Source organism: Antedon mediterranea, chromosome 5, assembly GCF_964355755.1.
Source record: "Antedon mediterranea chromosome 5, ecAntMedi1.1, whole genome shotgun sequence".
Lineage (NCBI taxonomy): Eukaryota > Metazoa > Echinodermata > Crinoidea > Comatulida > Antedonidae > Antedon > Antedon mediterranea.
The window spans coordinates 3,167,514-3,190,581 of NC_092674.1; the positions used below are offsets into that span (position 1 = coordinate 3,167,514).

General features: G+C 34.8%; 2 protein-coding genes and 1 non-coding gene across 4 annotated transcripts in view; 2 read left to right on the forward strand and 1 right to left on the reverse strand.

The window, feature by feature from the left end:
• Positions 1–828: 828 nt before the first annotated feature.
• Positions 829–10,096, forward strand: LOC140049497 (peroxynitrite isomerase THAP4-like). 2 transcript variants are annotated; one of them, XM_072094394.1, is made up of 5 exons: positions 829–965; positions 2,364–2,519; positions 3,057–3,166; positions 7,491–7,594; positions 7,993–10,096. In XM_072094394.1, exons 1-5 carry the CDS (start codon positions 949–951, stop codon positions 8,104–8,106), a joined length of 501 nt encoding a protein of 166 aa, XP_071950495.1. In that variant the 5' UTR covers positions 829–948; the 3' UTR covers positions 8,107–10,096. The 2 variants fall into 2 exon arrangements, with proteins under 2 accessions (XP_071950495.1, XP_071950494.1); XM_072094393.1 differs by having other exon boundaries at positions 838–965; positions 2,361–2,519.
• On the forward strand, positions 4,607–4,679 carry Trnav-aac (transfer RNA valine (anticodon AAC)). The gene has a single exon. It is a non-coding gene; the product is annotated as a tRNA-Val (tRNA).
• A 4,293-nt stretch (positions 10,097–14,389) lies between the features above and the next one.
• The window catches only part of LOC140050251 (integrin beta-6-like), a 31,112-nt gene continuing 22,433 nt past the window's right edge, over positions 14,390–23,068 (reverse strand). The window contains exons 18-24 of the mRNA XM_072095361.1: positions 21,805–21,871; positions 19,424–19,524; positions 18,786–18,884; positions 18,051–18,192; positions 17,323–17,427; positions 16,709–16,890; positions 14,390–16,374 (exon numbers count right to left, since the gene is read on the reverse strand). Of these exons, the coding sequence (XP_071951462.1) occupies positions 16,312–16,374; positions 16,709–16,890; positions 17,323–17,427; positions 18,051–18,192; positions 18,786–18,884; positions 19,424–19,524; positions 21,805–21,871 (759 nt within the window). The 3' untranslated portion in view covers positions 14,390–16,311. The remainder of the gene's footprint in view (positions 16,375–16,708; positions 16,891–17,322; positions 17,428–18,050; positions 18,193–18,785; positions 18,885–19,423; positions 19,525–21,804; positions 21,872–23,068) is intronic.

The window sequence follows — 23,068 nt, forward strand, 5'->3', positions numbered from 1 at the left end:
ATCAGCAATAATTCTTTTTTCTTTGTCAGAACTAGAGCTAAAGCCTTTTATTATTACCTTTTTTATCTGTTATATAAATGATTAATTAAATACTGATAATATAAAATACGCGGCGTATAATAATAAAATAAGTTTTATAATGATTTAGGCCTAATATATCCCCCGTATATCTTCTTTTGAGGGTAGTACAATAGAGTCGCTTATTATATACAGTGTCAAATGAATATTTCCGAGTTTGGCAATACAAACAAAATATTCGTATAGGCATATACATCATATCAAAATGGTACGGTAGAGTAATCAACGTAGTAGTAGATGTACAGTAGGCGTATCTTGAGTTTCACTCGGCCGTTTGTTGTCAGAGAGACCTAAACTAAATCTGCAGAGTTCACGTCGCTTGTATCTTTAAAATCTATAATATTCTTACTTTAAGAACTGGAAATACCCCAATTGTTATGAAATACCCAATTGGTATGTATATACTGTGCTCAAGTGGACCCAATTTGGGCCAGTGGAGCACATGTGTATAGAACATACATAAATATAAAAATGTAGTGACTTTTTTCTTTTTTATATCACTGCGTGCCAAATTGGGTCCACTTGAGCACAGTTTAATTAACATACGAAAATATATTAAAATTCAGTAACTTATTTCTATTTTATATCACTGTGCTCCCCTAGTGCTAACGTAGTACCGTACAATTTCTATTTCTGAAGTTAATAAAGGCATAAATGGCGCTCCGTAGAGACTAGAGAATGATCGATGATTTCGTCACAGTGTACACACAAAGAGATAGACTACACTATCATATCTTTGGTACACATATACCACCTCGTGCATGTTTCATGTAGGATAGTAGAGTAGGCCTACTAGGCTATATCAACTGTTAATTGAATAGCCCGCGCTAAAGAAATCTAGGCCCTAAGCTGTTTTTTTGTTAACTAAACATGTCGACTTCTTCTAGGTATATTATATTGCATGTTGTTGGTAACCAACCCATTTATTACAATTGCTAAAATAGGCTAGGCTCTTTTTTAGCCTACCTAAGAAAGGCAGGTAAAGACGGTCTGAGAGAGGCGTGCCAGAGAGAGCTACCTACTACTACTAGAGGCCTAGCTACTACCTACTCCTAGGCCTAACTTAGGATGCTGTGTACATTGTGTCAGCTGAATGAACGCAATTGATTGGTCAATTGAAAATCGCTCACTCATAATAATTGATAATATGGCATGCATGCACATTTTTATTATTATTAATAATATATTAACTCGACAAACAAAGTTTAACTAACATCAATTTTTTTCGACTGGTTGGTTGGCTTTTAGTGGGTGTGGTACTGTCTATACCCATCATTGTCTTCACCCACCATTGCCTAAAAGGCCTTATTTGCTTTATAGGTCTACCAGTAACAGCTGATAATAAGGTGTGGGGAAATTACGAATACAGTTCACTCCGGCCGCGCTTAATTAATAATAAATCCGGCCGCGCTTCAATCCGGCCGCGATTCATTCCGGCCGCAGCTATGGAGCGCCCAATGAGACACGTTTTTTGTAGAGAATCAAAATAAAAATTAATTAGACGGATATTTTATTATTTGAAATAAATTTATTAATATTTTACATATTGTTATTATTAACTACAATTAGTAAGTATGGGTACTGGCAAGATAAAGTTAAGGTTTTTAACTAATTTTTAATGTTAATGTAAAGCTATAAAATGTACATAGAAAGAAATTAAATGTTGTTATTCAAGCATTAATTAGACGGGCATTTGATTATTTGAAAGGAAAAAGTTAAGTTAGGTTTAATTTGTAAGAAAAAGCATATCCAACTTCTTTGAATGTTAATGAAAAAAGTAAAATTGTTGCTAATAAATATTCAACTAGTTTCATTTAAATTCTTTTTTCTTTTAATTCTTTTGGTCACCAAGAATTTGTTATAACACTGAACAGTATAGAAAACGTAGATATGGGCGCGGCGCTCCATACTAACGGCCCCTTTGCACAGGAAGTCGAATTGAATAGCGGCCGAGTGCATAACATCGCGCTAAACTGATACAGCGGAGTGATCGGCTTCCGAAATTACCCCTGCATTGTTGTTGGGTGGGGTAGGATATCTCTTGACGTGCGCACTGACTGCCAGCAGTCGGTCGTATCAGCTACTGGTGGTTATAAAGTTATTCATGGAATAAATCACAAATAAATGCATAAATTTACCCTTACTTACCAATATTTATTCCTTTCTTTTTTTGCTGACATGGCTAAAAAATAAAGTTTGTTTGTTCATTGTTTAATATGGTAATTTCTCCCAAATCAAATTTTCATCCATTACAAAAGAATTATATTATTATTAATTTTTAGTAGTAGTGTACCCATCCATGATGCAGTAAAATGTATTGAATGGTTGCTTGGGCATTGGAAGTCAGAGACCAGCAAAGGTCAATTCCCTACCATTGAAACGTTCACATACCAAGAAGAAGCCGTGTTCAGTCATGTCGGCCAACCAATGTTGAATTTTAGGTACAGTTGATTAATATATATTCAATTTTATTTTCAGATACATCATTGTGTAATAACATGACAGTTTTTAAAAAAGTAGAATACACTTAATGCTGGAGTAACTTAATTAAGCCCAGAAGGCTTTACGGGTAGTTCAACCAGAAAAAATTATTTAAAAAAAAGTATATATAATACATTTTTCAAAAGTCAATAAATAAAAAAATTAAAATATATGATGTGAAAATGTGTATACCCGTACCTAAAAGTGAAACTACTAGTTTTTATGAAAAGAAATATTATGAAATTAACTAAACTAAACAGAAAAAAAAGTTTTCAAATAACGTAATAAATGGTTATATTCAACTAAAAATCCATTGACAGCCAATTTGACCATTTAAATTGACAGTCTTTTCAGGTAAATTAATTTTGTTGGAATCCAATTTTTGGTCAAAGTGGATAACTATTATGTTACATTAAAATGGCATATTTAAACAAAAATATTTTTCAGGGGGACAACATCTTTAAATCAACCAAACTGTGTTTTTTTTCTGTTTTTAGTTTCAATGCCACCCATCCAGAGACTAGTAAACCATTACACCGAGAAACTGGGTTTTTACGAATCAATCCTGGTACAAATCAAGCTGCTTATCTTGCTGCTCAAAACTTTGGTAAAAATTGTAGGAATTATTTGTTTTTACTCGGGGTACCCGAGTCTAGGACTTACTCATTTTCTCCTCCACCATCTGGACACTATTGAGTAAAAAGTGCAATTTTTAAAGTACTACTCCTCCATTATTAGTTGTAGTATTGAGCTGGGATTTGGCATGAATATACTACAGGGACATGTCCTCAAAGCTATAGAGCCGGATTTTTAATTTTTTGTTAATTAATTTGTTTAATTAAGAAGCCACAATGTGTGACACACACCACAGCGTTATGTAGTTATATGGTTATATGCGGCTTCTTGGCGTAGTGGTTATCACGTTTGCTTAACACGCAGAAGGTACCTGGTTCGAGCCCGGACGAAACCTTTTTTTTTTAAACTTTATGGTGAAAAGTACTGTATACGCAATATGATAATTATACACAGTATATCTTATTTTTATTATTTTTTTAAATACTTATTTTGTGTAATCGGTAATTATCACTTTTACACATGTTTATTTTTTAATTCTTTGTGCTTATTACCATATTTATTTGTAATTTAAATGGATTAAAAAACTTTCTGTAACCCACATTTTTAGTGTAAGTGGGTTTCGTAGTGTAGTGATTGTCAAGTCTGCTTAACACGCAGAAGGTCCCGGTTAGAGCCCTGGCGAAACCTATTTTTCTTTAACTTTAACTGTATACGTCTGTATACAGCTTCTTTCTCTGTACCCCGAGTATTGCACATTCGTGCTTTTTTACTCGGGGTACCCGAGTCTAGGACTTACTCATTTTCTCCTCGTCCTCCATCTGGACACTATTGAGTAAAAAGTGCGATTTTCAAAGTACTACTCCTCCCTTATTCGTTGTAGTATTGAGCTGGGATTTCGCATGAATATACTAAAGGCACATGTCCTCAAAGCTATAGAGCCGGATTTTTCATTTTCAAACCAGATGCAGCCATAAGACGTCTCGAAGATGGTACCATATAGCCGTATTTGGTAGGTTATTGATGTGTATGTGACGTCACATCCCGTCTTATGACGTCATTGCAGCTTCATTTGCTGTACACCGAGTATCGCACATTCGTGCTTATTTGTTAATAATTAATTTGTTTAATTAAGAAGCCACAATGTGTGAGACACACCAAAGCGTTAGGTAGTTATATGCGGCTTCTCTTGGCGTAGTGGTTATCACGTTTGATTAACACGCAGAAGGTACCTGGTTCGAGCCCGGGCACAACTTTTTTTTTTAAACTTTATGGTGAAAAGTACTGTATACGCAATATGATATAGGCCTACAGTATATCTTATTTTTATTATTTTTTAAAATATTTATTTTGTGTAATCGGTAATTATCACTTTTACACATGTTTATCTTGCTTTGTGCTTATTACCATAATGATTTATTTGTAATTTAAATGGATTAAAAAACTTTGTGTAACCCACATTTTTGGTGTAAGAGGTTTCGTATTGTAGTGGTTATCAAGTCTGCTTAACACGCAGAAGGTCCCCGGTTCGAGCCCTTGCGAGACCATTTTGCTTAAACTTTATGGTGAAATATACTGTATACGATGATATAGAGTATATATATCTCGTTTTATTACTCGGGGTACATGAGTCTAGGACTCTCTAATCTTTTCCTCTTCTTCTTCCATCTGGACATGACACACTATTGAGCGAAAAGTGCGATTTATAAAGTACTACTCCTCCCTTATTCGTGGTAGTATTGAGCTCAGATTTAGCATGAATATACTACAGGGACATGTCCTCAAAGCTATAGAGCCGGATTTTTTATTTCAAACCGGATGCAGCCATATCACGTCTCGAAGATGGTACCGTATAGCCGTATTTGGTAGCGCGGTTATTGATTTGTATGTGACGTTACATCCGGTCTTATGACGTCATTACAGCTACTTTCGCTGTACCCCGAGTATTGCACATTCGTGCTTGTTATTATTATTAGGGAAAAAATGACCAGAATTGTACTGAGAATTGAAGGTTTTAAATTACATTTTATTTAAATCACTTTAACGGTGGGGTTGTGGTCAAAATGACCCTGATTGTGAAAGACAACACATTGAACAAGTTTTCCATGTTAGGTCACAAAGTAACGATGCTCTTGTATAGAAAATAGACGTATGTCCGTATCATGGATTGTGGATAGAGTAAGTGTGACAAGCATTGCCTTATATGGTACTGGCAATTATACCCGCCCCAGGGCGGGTTCAAAATTAGTTTACAGCCTTCTCAGTACATAACACCCGACGCCAGTATCTGTCTATACTCGCCAACCTCCACCCCTCTTCAATAACACCCCATACTCTTTCTTAAAAACAAATTCTTCCCAGTGATGGACAAATTCAATTCAACCTAAGCTTCGAATTGAGAGGAGTATGCATAGCTACGATGGGTCTAATAATGGTTAAATGGTACGTTGTAAATTGTGTAAATGAATAGGTGTCATATTGGCTGATAATTAAAATATGTAATTTAGATACTGCGGTCCCCCAGCCTTCTTTCTCCTTTCACCACCCCAGCCACCATCAACAAACCTTAACTCCTCCCCTGGACAGTTCAAATTTAGTAACTTTTCCTAGTACAATCCAATCATATAGGCTACTTCATTACGCTAGTATTTTCACTCCTCCTCCCCCTACTACACTACACCCCAGTACAAATTATCTTATTATCACTCCCAACCCATAAACCCTCAGTGGCAGTTTTCAAATGTAGTTTAAAACATTCCAAATACAGTTTCGGTCATGGTGATAGGCCTACATCCCCACCCCAAACTCTCATCTGCTTCCCAGGGATGATTAAATACTTTAACATTTTCCAACCACAATTCTGGTGTAAGCAAAATCCCCTGAACCCAAACCCTATCTCCCAACCCCACTCTCCCACAATTGACGTTTTTTTCTTGGAGGATTGGTGATGTAATTGAACACAGTAACAGTAAACATCATGTGTATGTTCACACAGGTATGGATGTCTGTAATGAGACAATCCAAGAGACCGATACATAGCTGGATATGGTTAAAGTACTTTGCTAAATGTGTAATTGAATAGGTGTCATATTGGTTAATGAATAAAATATGTATATCTATATCTATATTTCCCCAAACGCCTTGCTGAGGATAATTCAAATACTGTAAAACTTTTGTAGTATATATTTTACAATTCGATAGCCTACAACCCCGAGCCCTAGCAAAAATGTGACATCACAAACCACCACACCACCCACCCCTCCCACTAAAACCCCAGGAGTCGGGGGAATTTTTGTAAATGTAGTTTAAAACCTTCCGGGTACAATTGCCATCATTTTAATACCCCATACGTATGGTTACGTGCAGAAACAGAAATTTTTATAACGAACAAACATCGAAAGTGGGGGGTTTGACCACATTTTGGTCCCTAACTTGGATCCTAGGTGGCGGATGATGTTGAAATATAGCTTAGAACATTCCCGGTACAATTGCGGTCATTTTGATACCCCATATGTAAGATTATGTGCAGTAACAAAATTTTGTATAACGAACAAACAAACAAACAGACAGACAAACTCTCTCACTTATAATATAGATTATACATGAAGAAATATTTCTTACAAAAAACGCTGCTTGCTTATTGACTTAAAATACTTAAATTGTCTGTCAGACAATGGTTTTTGAGTTATAATTAAACGTTTCTTTTCTCTTTTTATACGTGAATACATTTTTTTTTTTACAGAAGTGATAACTTTAATATGAAACACAGACTCAATTTGTGTCACTTCAGTTTATTTTATTGCTAAGGTCAAGTCTGGGGGTCACTTTATCAGCCTAGATACTTCAAGTGTATCCTATTACAAACAAAAATTTTAATGGACTGTTTTGATAATAATTCAATGATTATCTGACAGCGAATTACATTATATATATCGGTCTAGATTGACAGTAAAAATAAATACTAGAAATGCTTTGGGATTTGTAATTTTAGCATGACGTGTCCTAATAGACTATCTTTTCCCATAATTTTTGGGTCCAGCAGCTGCGATCTATAAATTATAGTTGTGTTTACAATTTAGCAAAAACGTCAGCCTCTAGTACTATAACTGCTGCTTGCTTTCAGCTTATAAATGATTCATCTCTCGTGACATAGCGGGCTAGAGCAGCAGTGTGAAAATTAAAATAAGTGTATATGCAATAAAATGTTGGTAATTTACAAGCGTCTTTATCATTTATTTCTTTATAAAAATGTAATGAATCATTTTAGAGGCAATTAGTAATTGACATAACATGCATTTGTGCTACATTACAATGTGTGAAAAGATCTATTTTTTATTTGGCGTTTTATTTATTTATAGGTTTAGTTGAACTTGAAGAAGGCACAGTTGAGGGTACGGAAATAAATCTAGAGTCTACAACAATTGGCAGAATGTCGTTTGCAAATGACCCATGTGTAACAAAGGTAATACTGCAAAGTATACCATTTTCTAAAGCTCTGTCCACACTATCACTCTGTATATGAAAAAGTGTCCCTTTAATAGAGGTGGCCCCTGAATACAAGTCGGCTGTTGTAGTGTATATTTCTTCGTTTGTTTCACAGGAAAGTTTCTCCTTAATAGGGATGTCCTCTGAATGGTGTTTTCCAAAGAGGGGTTCTACTGTGTAAATCTTAAAGCTCTGTCTACACTATCAAACTTTATGTGACAAAAAGAATGTGATGATGATATCATATCACTACCATATTTAAGCATATCACTACCATATTTAAGCATATCACTACCATATTTAAGCACCTCTTTCAAAATATTCACAGCACTACTGCATTGAAAAGAATAAATCAATTTTTTTTTCATTTTTAAGATAAAAAGAAAATTTAAATTGACTGCGCCCGACACATTGGAACAGACTGTTTATATGGCAACAACCAAAACACCAGAATTAAAGGAACATCTGTGGGTACAGTACAAAAGATAGATGAGCATGATTGTGATCAGGTAAAGCTAAAGGTGTGTTCACACTAGCAAACCAGTTTGATAAAGTTTCATAGTAAAGCTCTGTCTACACTATTGAACTAGTTTGACAAAAAAAGTGTGATGTACCCAAATATGGTAGTGATATGACATCATCATGTCCATATATGGGCACATCACACTTTTTTGTTGCATAAAGTTTGATAGTGTAGACAGAGGTTTAAGCCTAGTCTACACTTTTATTTGCTTGTGTTTGAAAACTGAAGTTTGCTAGTGTAGACCAAAGCATAAGCCTAAGAACACAGACTAGACACATGTCCTTGCTTGTTTTTGTTTGTTTATGAGATGAATAAAGAGATTTACAGTACAGATAATAAATACTGCAACATTTGGACGCGTAGACTACGTTTCGTACGCGTGGCAACTTCGTAGGTTTCGCGTGGCGTAATCTACGCAAGCTAACATGCTACGCGTAGTCTACGCGTAGCCTACGAAGCGAGAGCTAGGAGGGGAAATCCCAATGTTCAGATTATTGTGTACTGTGCTCTGCATGCACCACACTGAATTAGTTAACGAATTTGAATACTAGTTTTCATCAAATTTAAAATGCGAGTTAATTACTGTGAAGTAATAATAAATGTATTAATATTAGTATTAATTACTGCTGTGTGTTGGTTGTGTTAAAATGGGACATTTATTTTTATGAAAGAAGAACAAGTGTACATCTATCACCGATCGGCCAACGTACGGACGGACGGCGGTCGTTGTCTGTTTGTGTGAAATGGCCTCCGGCTAGGCCTAGCTAGCTAGCTAAAAAGGTAGGGTTACCGGCGTACCTACCGACAGTTTAATTTTAAAATATGTGGTACGCCTATATAGTACTTATAGGCCTACTTAGTAGTAGTACTGTATGATAATCCATACTGTGTACAAGCGTTAAATACGATGTACATGGCGTGAAAATGTGAAATAATGTGGTATAGCCTAGCTTATAGGTGACAGAAGGATATTTCCTCGATACGACATTTTTCGCCGTGAAGCTGCTGTTTACCCACGTGTGTGTATCGCGCAGTACAACTCTACTGTCTGAACTATGTTTGTTTACTAGGCTATATAATGAACGATGTTTCGTTTTAAAATTGCGTTTAAATGAAATATTACGCTTATTTAGTACTATGGGATAATATGAATTCTTTAAATACTGTAAATGTCAAAATAATAGAATACAAATACGATATTATTTTTGTTCTAACGGAAATCGAGACGGATCACTCCATTCGTAATTCATTCGCCCAGTGTGTTTATATCCACGTGTTTATGATCCGCGGATGGATACTCTCTCTGAACTGTACTTTTATGTTTTGATTTTAACCTTCCATTTAGTGAAGTTCAACTTTTATTAAAGACCCCTTCCCTGCAATTTTGGACGTTTTTTGGAAAATAATACATATATATCACTTTAAAAACATTAAACCATGTCATTCCTTGTCTTAAATGTACGTTTTATGGTAAATTATGATAAAAAGTGAGAAACAATGCACTACCTAAGTAGCTCGCGGCGATCGACCTCTCGTGGACGGTCTTAGGCCTAGCCTAGCTAGGCTTAGTTTTGTAGGCCTAGCTGGTAAACATCGATAACGTACGAACATCGTACGCTAGCTATATACCTAGCCTGACGTTGTATAGTTGCTGCATTAATTGTCTTTCTATTTTTGTCAGACTCCGTTGATACAAATTTGGGAAAACCCGGTATTTTCGCTGAAAAGTTAGGAGTCTTCCATTTGTTTTGGCTTCACGATCGATCGAAAAGTGGGCGAATTACAGGTGAAAAACAAAAATATCAATCCGCGCGCAATGCATTTTGGGATTTATAGCGGGCCTCTATAATTATTAGAATCGATTTATTTTTCACATTTTTAACCGTTTAAAGACGAAAAAAGTTATCGCAATAGGACCATATAGTATTATTTTTACATTAAATATAGTTTGTGATCTTAAAATAGATCTAAAAAACGTAGGGAATGGGGCTTTAAATAAAGTCTTGCATATTTCCTAACCCTAAAATTTATTTTTATTTATAACTAAAATAACATTTATTTAAATACTATCTAATTTATTATCGCGCATGACTAAAAAAAACCAAAACAACAAGATCAGGCAAGCACATGTTATGTGTCCTCCCCGGTGTCCTCCGATCCTCCTCCTCTCTGCTGATAACGATGTTCTAAACGACCTGTAACTTGACCCTCCACCGATCCTCTGCTGCAGGTTGTTACAATAGCTAATAATGGAGTTTGATGTACAGTTACGACAGTTTCAAACCTGGATATTTTTTGTTTAAATGAAACATACTGAGTACTGTATTAATTACTTATAAAAAATTAACTTGCAATTTTAGGCCTACTACTTATACTATTGCTATGGAAGGTAGTCATAATAACGGCCCGTCATCAATTCATTTTGTACACTACTGCCTGGCCGGCGATGGTGAATGTACAGCAGTCAGCAGTAGGCCTAGTTAATTAGACTTTTCGCGTCTAGCCTAGGCTTTGAGCAATTTTAATTGCTATTTTCTTTAGAAAAATTTGAATTTCAAGTATGTTTAATAATGATGATGATATTAATATTATTGTATTGGCGAAACAATCGTATCATTTCTATTTATTCGAACTTTTTGTAGCCTGCTTAGCTGTCGACGATGTACTTGTACACAGTTGAGTTTGGGGAATTCCCACACACAGTTGATCACAACGTAGGCTACGAATGCTACGCGTAGCCTACGCACTACGAATGCTACGCCACGCAACCGCCACGCACCCGCCACGCGTAGACTACGTTACCTACGCGTGGCAAATGTTGCAGTAGTTTTTATCTGTAAAGGGTAATTAGTTTTAATTGGTTTATAACATTTAATGTGTGTTAAAGTGGAGCTACACTCAGACTTTCTCAGCTTATATTATGTTTAAGTATGTTTAATTGAAAGTGATTACATAAAAAAAAACAGGAAAAATACGGAAATATTTTCCAAAAACTCATTTCTAAAAAATCGGTCAGAAAATAGTGTTTTTTAACACATTACAGTTTTTCAGTAACTTAGGGGTTATTAGTTTACAATACGTCGCAAAACGCGTTACACTTAGCGACTGACGCGTTTTAGTCGCCGTTCAACGCATTGATGAAATGTCTCCCCTTGGGTAAATTATGTGTCGAAAAATGGGGAATAAATTTTATACACACAATTAATACGATTTGTTTAGGCCTAAGTAATATTTCCGATAAGAATGTCAGTATAATTTACATGTAACCTCATGATTTTCACTGTACAACAACAGCATAATAATCTTATCAGATTGCTTTTAACTTTAAGCTAGGGCTAGGCCTAGCTCAGCCGTGTGCTCAGCCTAGCTAGCCTTGAATTTTTGTCTAGAGGCCTATGTATTCATAGGCATGGTCGTTTCGCCCCATTTATCGTTCCTGGGTTTTCTCGCACATTAAGAATTGTGAAACACAAAATCCTATAGTATACAGAACAAGAGTAGTAAAGTGATGTGCAAGCTTAGACCTGACTGAAAAGCAACTATTCAGGCACCCTATCATGGCCCATGGGTAGGCCAAGGTCGGGTGCCAGCAAAACAAACTTCACTGCTGTCAGCCTAGCCTAGCTAGAGGCCACGCAGGATCGGTACATACCTACACTCTAGTAGGCCTAGGCCTAGCTTTATTGAATATACTGTATAGCCACGTCTTTCTCAAATCTCGTTAAATTTGACATTTTAGTAATAGTCTCATAATCACATTATTACACTGTGAAATATAATAGGGTCACATTCAGAATGTTTTAATATACTTTTCGCCCGTCAAAAATAACATCGCGACAAAATAACAGATCGCCAGCTGCAGTAGTGTGATTGTGAAAAATGTCACGTGATCGTACTCCCTAGCAAAATAAAAAACCCAATTGGACCCGAACGGGGGAAAGTGTCTATTTACGCAAAATTGCGCAATGTATACGTGATAAAAATACCAGAAATAGAAAGATCTGGAAAAATTACATAAATTTACATTTTACATTTTTTTTTTGGTGAAGAAATGAATTTTTTAGGATTATTCAAATATACCCCCCTTTTGCATGTAAAAGAATAGGAAATTACAAGGTATCCCCCCAAAACGCAAAAAGGCGTGATTTTCAAGAAAATCGTACTCATTGAAAAAAAATTCAAAAAAATATGAAGTATAAGGGATGATATTTTTAAATAATAGTTGAAATGTATGAAAAATAGTAATTTTCTGGGTGGAGCTCCACTTTAAAACAACTTGGGTCTATAAACAATTATTGTCATTTAGTGCGATAAATATAAAACTGGTTTGACTATAAGCAATTATTAACAATAAAACATGTTTGACTGTAATAAAACAAAATATATAAATTCCTTTACTTGCACTGATGAAGGGCTAGTGTTGCCCAAAAGCTCTGTTAACTTTTCTGGCTCGTTTTAATTTAGCTTTTCGCTTTCTTCTTTGTATCTCTATTGAGATCCAGCCACTGATACCCACAGCATTGTCATTTTTTCAGTGCTTATTTTATATTGTAGCCTATCTCCATTGAGATCCAGCCACTGATACCCACAGCATTGTCATTTTTTCAGTGCTTATTTTATATTGTAGCCTATCTCCATTGAGATCCAGTCACTGATACCCACAGCATTGTCATTTTTTCAGTGCTTATTTTATATTGTATCTATCTCCATTGAGATCCAGCCACTGATACCCACAGCATTGTCATTTTTTCAGTGCTTATTTTATATTGTATCTATCTCCATTGAGATCCAGCCACTGATACCCACAGCATTGTCATTTTTTCAGTGCTTATTTTATTTGTATCTCCATTGAGATCCAGCCACTGTGATACCCACAGCATTGTCATTTTTTCAGTGCTTATTTTATTTTGTATCTCCATTGAGATCCAGTCACTGATACCCACAGCATTGTCATTTTTTCAGTGCTTATTTTATTTTGTATCTCCATTGAGATCCAGCCACTGATACCCACAGCATTGTCATTTTGTCAGTGCTTATTTTATTTTGTATCTCCATTGAGATCCAGCCACTGATACCCACAGCAATGTAATTTTTTCAGTGCTTATTTTATTTTGTATCTCCATTGAGATCCAGCCACTGATACCCACAGCTTGTTATTTTTTCAGTAATTTGCCATTGGATTTAAACTAAAATTATGAAATATAAAAAAAATATATTCAATTTCAAATTTCTTCTTTGTTAGGTGTGAACCAGAGCTTAATGTGATAATGTATAGTTGTAATGATTTCTAGTATTGCATGTAAAGTACAATATACCATGGTAAAAAAACATGTTTGATATATATATATGAGAATGTTGGCTATCTCTTATATAAAGATATGCCTAGATTAAATGTAATTTGTGAAATGATAATATTGGTGCTTGTATAGAGTTTAATCTCAATCATGGTTGTAATTGTTTTAATCCATGCTGTAAAGCTCTGTCTATATTATCAAACTAGTTGACAAAAAGTATGATGTGCTCAAATACAGTAGTAATATGCCCAAATATGGTAGTGATATGACATCATCATGTCTATATAAGGGCACATTATATGTTTTTGTCTCATAAAGTTTGATAGTGTAGAGAGAGCTTAAGTAAATGGACAGGTTGTTATGAAATTATAATAAATTTTGATTATTTTACAATAATCAACTTGTGCACATGTCAGTAAACTGATTCAACTCTCCTCTTAGTATTCACTGTTTCTGTAATGTTGAATTAATTTCAATTGTGCTTTTCCAATTCACTGCCATGACTACAACAGTAATAAATATCAGGTTGCTGTTGCACTTTTAATTTCATCCAATAGAATGGCATCAATAGTTTAAAGGATGCATGAACTTTTGATACAAAATGATCCTCGAGTTATTTTTAGATCGACCATCCACTTTGTTAATTAGTGAACAACAATAGGCAACCTTATTGTATATTAGATTCAACTATTTATGCTTACGCAATGGAGTTATTCATTTTATACCTCCATTCTCAAGCACTATACACTCTCCATGGTTACCAATTAGGTACTGCTAATAATAACAATCATCATAACACTTAAATATGTTCAGAGATTTATTACTTCTTTAGAATAACAATAGAGAATTACTGTCTGTTATTTTTTTGGATTCATTTTTCGTCATATATCTAAATTGTATTAGTATGAAAAAATAGTATGTTAGGTGAGAAAAAAAGAGTGTTTTATACACCTGATTGATTCATTAAATTTAATATATTTGAGCCTGTGCAATTCGTCTTCCTAGCAATGTTTTCTACTTTCTCTGACCCACTATCTCAATAGTTTTCGTAATTTAAATCATGATTGTAAACATAAAACAAACAAACAAGTATTCAGTATTTAGCTACATACAATGAATTTACAACTAATGAATGGAATGAAATTGCATATTTTTGTACATAAAAATAACGATTAGTTTCTTTTACTATATTATACTAAATTCTACTTAAATTACCAAAAATATACAGTAAACCCCTTTTCCCTGGACACTCTCAGAGGAATTACCGAGAATTTCATGGTTCCCAGAGTTCCATGGTTACCCAGAATTCCATGGTTACCCAGAATTCCATGGTTACCCTGAGTTCCATGGTTACCCAGAATTCCATGGTTACCCAGAGTTCCATGGTTACCCAGAGTTCCAATGGTGCCTTTCATAGAAGATTTCATTCCCCCATTAATGTATGCTTCGTGTTTTAAATATATTCTTTTTTATTATTTTTTATTTATTAGACATTATCACTGAGAAAAAATTTACAAAGTAAATAAATGTTCGCATTGTTAAAAAATTATAATAAACTCAACAAATATATTATTTACAATTCTTAGAAAAACATGTAACAAAATCTTTTTTTTTTTACTGCACATTATGTTATTTAAAAATGAAAAAATATAGTGAAATGTTTTGCGTTCCATTAGATAAGATGCAACAATAAGCATTGTAAAGAACAAACCATTTTCTGTTATAACTTGACATCGCTTAATATGGTAATACAAATTTCATAAATTTGGTATTACTGTATTCGCGAAAGTTATCACCATGGCAATTTGTTAGTATCCATTGAGTTCATAAATTACAACCTAATTATTTTTTCTCAATGTTTTGTTCCTTAACAATGATCTTGCATTTGCCACAAGCTGTAATGAAAACCAGTCATTAACTATTTTGAACTACAAGAAAGACAATTTTTTAATGATATAAACAAACTTCTTAAAAATGACAATATTTATGTCGGTGGTTAATTGTTGATCATTAATATAATAAATAATCTCAGAAATTAGACACCACTTTTGTTTACATATTGTATCAAACAATATGATTTTAGTCTTCAATTGTCATTGTACTACTACTTTGGTACACCCCTATTAAAGATATATTGTCCCCCAAATACATGTAAAATGAAGATCAGACTTTAAATAGGCCATTAACGAAGTTAATCACTTAAAAAATAATGTTTTCACTTATAAAATGACAAATAAATGGTTAAATTCAATTCAACCAAAAACCCAATCGCTGGCAATTTGACTATTTTTGTCTTTAAATTACAGTTTTTTCAGGTACATAATTTTGTTTTCACTTAAATTTTTGGTAAAAGTGAATTAATATTACAGTATGTGATGTTAAAATTGCATAGTCAACAAAACCATTATTTTGTTCAGGGGGACAATACATCTTTAAGAAAGACTTTACCATCAATTTATTGAACAAGAGGAAGTGCTGTTTTAACACTATGACCATCCCCCTATTCAGGGGACACCCTATTGTTACATTATTTGGTCCTGCAGGTGTCCCTTTAATAGAGGTTCTGCTGTACTGTGTCCGTGATTTATTTTGGCTAGGAATGCATTTGATGGATTCCTGTTTACTGATTACGTATTATGTTCCCTCGGAGAGTAGAATATTAGAAACTCCGATACAGAATTAACATCAACTGGAACCATGGGCTGGCAGCTTCAGACATCAAACAAACGGTATTCGGATATTGAAAATAAATTATGAGCAAGTACTAGTAGTACCGGATTAATTCATCTAGAATAGTCCAGAGATGAGCGTAGGATTACACTGTTTAAAATTTGTAGTCAAATGTATACTGTGTGTAGGCCCCTACTGTATTTTATCTTATTGTCCATACATAGGATTTTTGTAGGATGTCGTAGATGATTTAAACAATGGATTTTCGCCCTGTAATAGATAAAAGAAATATATTTATTATAGTACAGAGTCACATATGTATCACATGAGAAAACGTCACTCTTCCCTGATGTTACATCTTATATTTAGGTTATGCATAAGGTATGATACAGGTTTCACATGTGATATGTATGTAACACTGTTTCATAGAATTTGCCTATGATACTACATAAAGTATTTGGCAAATTATTGATAGTAATTGAAAGTTGTTGACCATATGCAGTATCTAGGCAAATTCAATAAAACAGTATTGCGTATGTGTTACATATGACACTGTTTCATAGCATTTGCCTATGATACTGCATATTATTTAAAAGTTGCTCACCGTTTCCTTAGTACTTTTGTTGAGTTCTTTTTCAAACCTTGCATACTCTCTTCTGTCGTATATAAATGTCAGCATTCTCCAGATGAACAAGGCGGCTAATCCTGCCAGTAAAATACCCAGGATAATCCCCAGCACCAGGAAAATTATATTTTCTATACTTTCAAATATTTTTTCTTGGCAATCTAGAAAATCCAGAAAAAAATATATTAATTTTTTTTTTAACAACAATTGTGTTTAACTTCTTAAGCTCTGTCTACATTATCAAACTTTGACAAAAAAAGTTTGATGTTCCAAATATTGTAGTGATATGACATCATCATGTATCATTTTTTGACATAAAGTTTGATAGTGAAGAAAGAGCTTTAGAAACTTCTATTTATTGTTATTAATGTTTGGTGATTATTTACAGTAGGCCTAGTGATCAAACTCTCTCCAATACTGGGCTCTCTGAAAACTGAAAACTCTCCCAAAACCAGACTTTTCTTGAGGTCCAGAATGTTCCAAATTTATTTACTATTAGAAATGTATTCAGAATTTCCAGAAAACCAGAAATATTAGGTCAGGCCAACGGTTTTGGGAGAGTTTGACTTTGGGTAAGCCAAAGTACTACTTACATCGTCTGCTGTTAATAATGATGTACGTTGCCGTGTCGTTTGTTACGATGATGAACGAAAATCGACAATTGTCTTCATTCACATATTCACATGTTTTGTTGGAATCTGAAATAAAATTGAAGCCATTTTTAGAGTGTTTTCTGGTTGTAAAGGGCTTAAGGCTTATTTACACTAGTATGATAATCAATGTATTATGCATTTTTCATACATTAAAAAATATCTAAAAAGTTTTCAGCCTAGGACTATAGGTTAACCATCTATGCTAACTTTGATGAAAATAATATGTTCACAAATCAAATGATGTCATGATTAGTAAGAGCAATAATGATATGATTTTATTCTTCATTGATTTTATTGATCATTATTTGATTGGATTTTGAAAAAAATTATTTTTTATTGAAGACAGCATAAATGATTATCCTATAGTTCTAGAATGAAAATATTTCAGTTATTTTTGTTTCAAGTAAGAAAAATGTATGTGTTTATTTATATATTGTTGATCATTATTCTCCTAGTTTAAATGGGTCTTTAGTCCTGTTCCATTGCAGGTTCCATTGGTGACCCTGGAATAATTTTCCCTATTCTATTAAAGTTTAGGTTTATCATAAGCTCTGTCTACACTAAAAAAGTGTGATGTGACCAAATATGGTAGTGATATGACATCATCATGTCCGTATATGGGCACATCACATAAAGTTTAATAGTGTAGACAAGGCTATATTACTCACCTAAATCATATGTAGAGTTTTCATAATTTTCATCCTCAAAGATGACATATTGTTTGCATTTGTTTGGACATTTCGATCCATCGCCGTTTACCGTACAAGCAATGCAATCGCGCTTTTCATCACACAGTGCTTCAAAACATGTCTGTTAAAGATGTATTATTCAATTATTTGGATTTTATTTGTTTGTTTTATGTAATATTTGAAAGCTTTTTATTTGGTTGTTTTGAATCAGAAATCGACGTTGATGCCATAAAAAAAAAAATTCCTTTGGCCTTGTGTAGCAGTCTTCAATTTTGGAATAAATCTATATCACTATTTGACATTGTTTTACTTTTAAAATCACATACAACAAACAATTAAATATCCAAATAATAGTAAACATGATGTTAGCATGTATCTTATATAACTTTTTATAATTTCAACTACTACCGGGAGTAGACTATTATGACCATGTGACTCTACTAGTGTATAAAGCCGATTATTAACTAGGCGGATTTATTTACATGAATCGAAAACATCAGTTAATATGTATGCGTAGAGAGGTATTTGGAAGATGGAAGCATGAATATGCATGCGTATAAGCTGACTCTTTCTTTTCGTGAACAAATTCACCTAGTGGAAAATCGGCTTTAAGTTTCTTGTACATTTTGTATTCTGTAGGGTGGGTTACTAAATTTACACAGTACAACTCCTTGGCCATAAATGTTAATAAGTTTGCAATGTAGTTTTACTTACATATTCATCGCACAGCTCACATGTTGGTCCGTCGTAGGCTGAGTCTTGGGAACATTTGCATAACCCACATTCACAAGTTCCGTATCCATTACACAATTTCTATATATTTATTATAGACAATAAAAAAACAATAATAAATGCTACCAATACTCACTTTAATCTCCATTACTATTAAGTGGGCTAATGCTAAAATATTTTGTTATTATTAATTTTTATTTTTTCAGGATTAAACCCTGATCAAATTGTTTGATGTATTTATTAATAACTAAGTCTCTGCTGAGTTTGTAACAATGTATAATATTGCATGCCCCAATGAAAGTCAGTTTAAATCTGTTTGGGCTACCCTGGGTAAAGAATTGTAAAAATACTAATTAGTAATAATAATAATAATGATCAACTTGGTACACCACATATATTAGTTCTGAAAGAACTGTTGAGTTTCTCTACGTTTTGATCAATATGCTTTGATTATTTTGAGTGAGGATGATCAAAGCATATTGATCGAAACGTCAAGAAACTCAACAGTTCTTTTCAGAACTAATATTTACGTGGTGTACCGCCAACTTTATATCAACATTTGATTTCGCCATGCAAACCTTTAAACAATATAATTATTACATTGTAAAACCTAGGCCTACCCCATTAGCAGCAATACATCCATCGTTAGGAGGACAACTACAGTCATCCCCTGTGTACCCAGGCTCACATACACATTCATTGCATTCACATCTACCATAATCTATGTAACAAATGTAAAATATTTATTTTTATTTAACGCCGTTCCGCCTCATAATCTTCTGACTTTTCCGCCTCGGTCGCTCTGCTTATTTCTGCTGTGAAGTTTCTCCAGATTGTTCTGTCGGTTCTAGGACACCTACCCCCTAGACAGTTACCCCCCGGATGTTTACCACCCGGACAACTACCCCCTTAGGACAACTACCCTCTTAGGACAACTACCCTCTTAGGACAACTACCCTCTTAGGACAACTACCCCCTTAAGACAACTACCCCCTTAGGATAACAACCCCCTTAGGACAACCACCCCCTTAGGACAACCACCCCCTTAGGACAACTACCCCCTTAGGATAACTACCCCCCCGGGTAACTACTACCCCCGGTCAACTAACCCCCGGTCAACTATCCCTCGGTCAACTATCTCCCCCCCCCCAATCCAAATCCAAAAGTAGACAAATATATATGACCGGTTTCTGTAAAAATGAAATCATCTGTTTTTTACGGGTGTTTCGAAACTAGAGACCCGAGACCAGAGACCTGACACGAGACCCAATACGAAAAGGGTCTCCCTTTTCGTATATTAGGGTCTCCCTTTTCGTATAGTGTGGTCTCTCTTTTCGTATAGTGGGGTCTCCCTTTTCTTAACTTATAGTGGGTCTCCCTTTTCGTATATTTGGGTCTCCCATTTTGTATATTTGGGTCTCCCTTTTCGTATATTTGGGTCTCCCTTTTCGTATAATTAGGTCTCCCCTTTCGTATATTAGGGTCTCCATTTTTGTATAGTGGGGTCTCCCTTTTCGTATAGTGGGTTCTCCCTTTTCGTACGTGAGTCTCCCTTTTCGTATATTTAGGTCTCCCTTTTTGTATTGGGTCTCGGGTTTCTGGTCTCTGGTCTCGGGTCTCTAGTTTTGAAACACCCGTTTTTAACCGATTATTCTGTTTAACAGCACGCTAGACCCTAGATGTGCTAGATTTAAAGCACCGTATTTATTGAAAAAACGGCCTGGGCTGTTTATTGTTTAGGTGGTTTTTAGGTGGACATTTATTGGAAGAAAGTTGTTTATTCAATGGGAGGGGGTATAATCTAATGGAAATAGACGCCGATTATTCCATATGATGTTTCATGGGAGTGACATGGTCACCGTTTATTTGAGGGGAATTTATTTAAAGATCGCCGTTTATTCGGTGAGCTAACATTGAGGTCAAATATCAAAAGTGATATTATTCTTCAAGTGTACAAAAATACATATATGACAAATTTTAGACAAAAATTAATTCTTTTAAGACCAGTGGTTATCGAAGCATTGTCCTGACCCAAAAATTATTATTATTATTAGCGAACCCAGTCTTTACAGTAAATACAGGGAGTATAATACGTTCGTCTATCCTATGATCATGTGTGACAATCTTCAGTTTATACCAGGCTATATTTATGTTCAATCTTTTACTTTTGTTTACAATAATGAATAGTAATTCGTCAAAGTAACGAATTAAAATATAGTTAAATATATAGGTATATTAGTTATTCTTATTATACACTGTTGCAGAGTCAGGTTGTTGAATGGTCTGGGTGGTAGTTGTCCGGGTGGTAGTTGTCCAGGGGTTAGTTGTCCTACGGAGGTAGTTGTCCTAAAAGATTATTTGCCCTCGGAGTATTGTCCAGGTCCAGGAGGTAGTTGTCCTACGGGGAGTATTGTGTCAGAGGTAGTTGTCCGCGGGGTAATTACCCGGAGGAGGGGGTAATTGTCCGGGGGTAATTGTTCCTAGGGGGTAATTGTCCGGGGGTAGTTGTCCAGGGGGTAGTTGTCCAGGGGGGTTGTTGTCCTAAGGGGGTTGTTGTCCTAAGGGGGTATTTGTCCGGGGGTAGTTGTCCTAAGGGGGTAGTGGTCCAGGTGGTGGTTGTCCATGGGATAGTTTTCCGGGGGGTAAATGTCCAGGGGGTGAATATCCAGATACATGTTCTGTCAGATGTTCTTTATTTTCTGTAGGTCCGTTGCAGTTTTGAATTTGCGTTGGTAGTATGGTAGTTGGATCTGATTATATTAGTGCTTTCAAGTCCCATTTCAATGTTATTAGAATAGTGCACACTGTGGTCTCCTTTTGAAATGGGTTTGATAGTTAGTCTGGAAACCATATTGAGTAAAAAATTGGCGCATAGCTGCATGGAGCATTGTGAAAACGATGCCATTTTATTTGCCAGAGCAGAGTGAAAGACGTTTAAACCCGGTATAAATTGGCATGATTAATTTTTTTTTTTTGAGAAATAAAAATGGTATTTATTTACCTCCACACATGCTGCCTTCATATATTGGGCAGGTTGTACTGCTACATTGACAAAACTCACCAGTAAGCTAGAAAATTAAATGTACTGCATGGTAACTATAAACAGTTAAATTAACAACTTATCATATAGTCTGACCATTTTATGCACAACACAAGTATTATATACCATTAATACCATTGGCAAACCTACTACATTTTTACCCTAGCCCTAATGCTGGCTTCCCATTAGATACACAACACAAGGACATAATGCAACGATTTGCTTCTACGCCCTTGCGCCTCTAGTGCGAACCAAACTTAAAGCTCTGTCTACACTATAAAACTAGTTTGACAAAAAAGTGTGATGTGCCCAAATATGATAGTGATGTGACATCATCATGTCCATATATGGGCACATCACCTTTTTTTGTCGCATAAAGTTTGATAGTGTAGAGTCCAATTTGAGGAGTTTGAAATGTGGCTCACATATAAGTAGGTATCCCAATGAAAGCGCACAGAGGGGTATCACTTTTGAAATATTGACGAAATTCGAAAAAGTAGTATGACTTTGATGTTAAATAAATCGTATTCAATCTTAATTAATACTTACAAAATTTATATTGTTTGAAAGTACTTGTTTTAATCTTTGTATAAGTGTGTTTATAATTAAAATTAATGAATTAGTTGCCGAGAAAATGCGATTTTAAAACGGTTCTAAAATCCCGTCGAGCCGATTTCCGCGCGTTGAAAACCTCATCGGAAAATACCCATCAGTTTTCAAAACACGATCGCACGATTACCATTGGAGCTAGCGGATTAATTTTTGTTGTATGTTATCAGGCTTTAAATAAGCTTTAATTTGATACGAAAATCGTCTTCTATAAATAGGTTTTTCGTAACGAAAAGTCAATTTTTGTGACAAAAATCCAATTTTGATTCACCGTTTATGGAAAAATATTATGGATTTTGGTATTAAATTATAGCTAAATCTACATTGAAATCGATAAAACATAGTTTACAAACGTATTGTGCATGGTAATTGAGCGAACTACATTTTAAAATGGTGCATGAGGCGTAAATCCCGTTCAAAATTTTAAAGATCCAACCATTATAATCCGGTGAATATTGTAGTGAGTAAAATATTGTACTCTAAAATACGCGCGTGTTTGTTGTGGCGTTTTCCGTTAAGTACATTAATGCACCCTATCAGCGAATGGTACGTTCCATATTTTGAACACGTTGTTTAGTTTTCCTCGCTCGAGTTCGACCGGCTCGACGCGAGATGT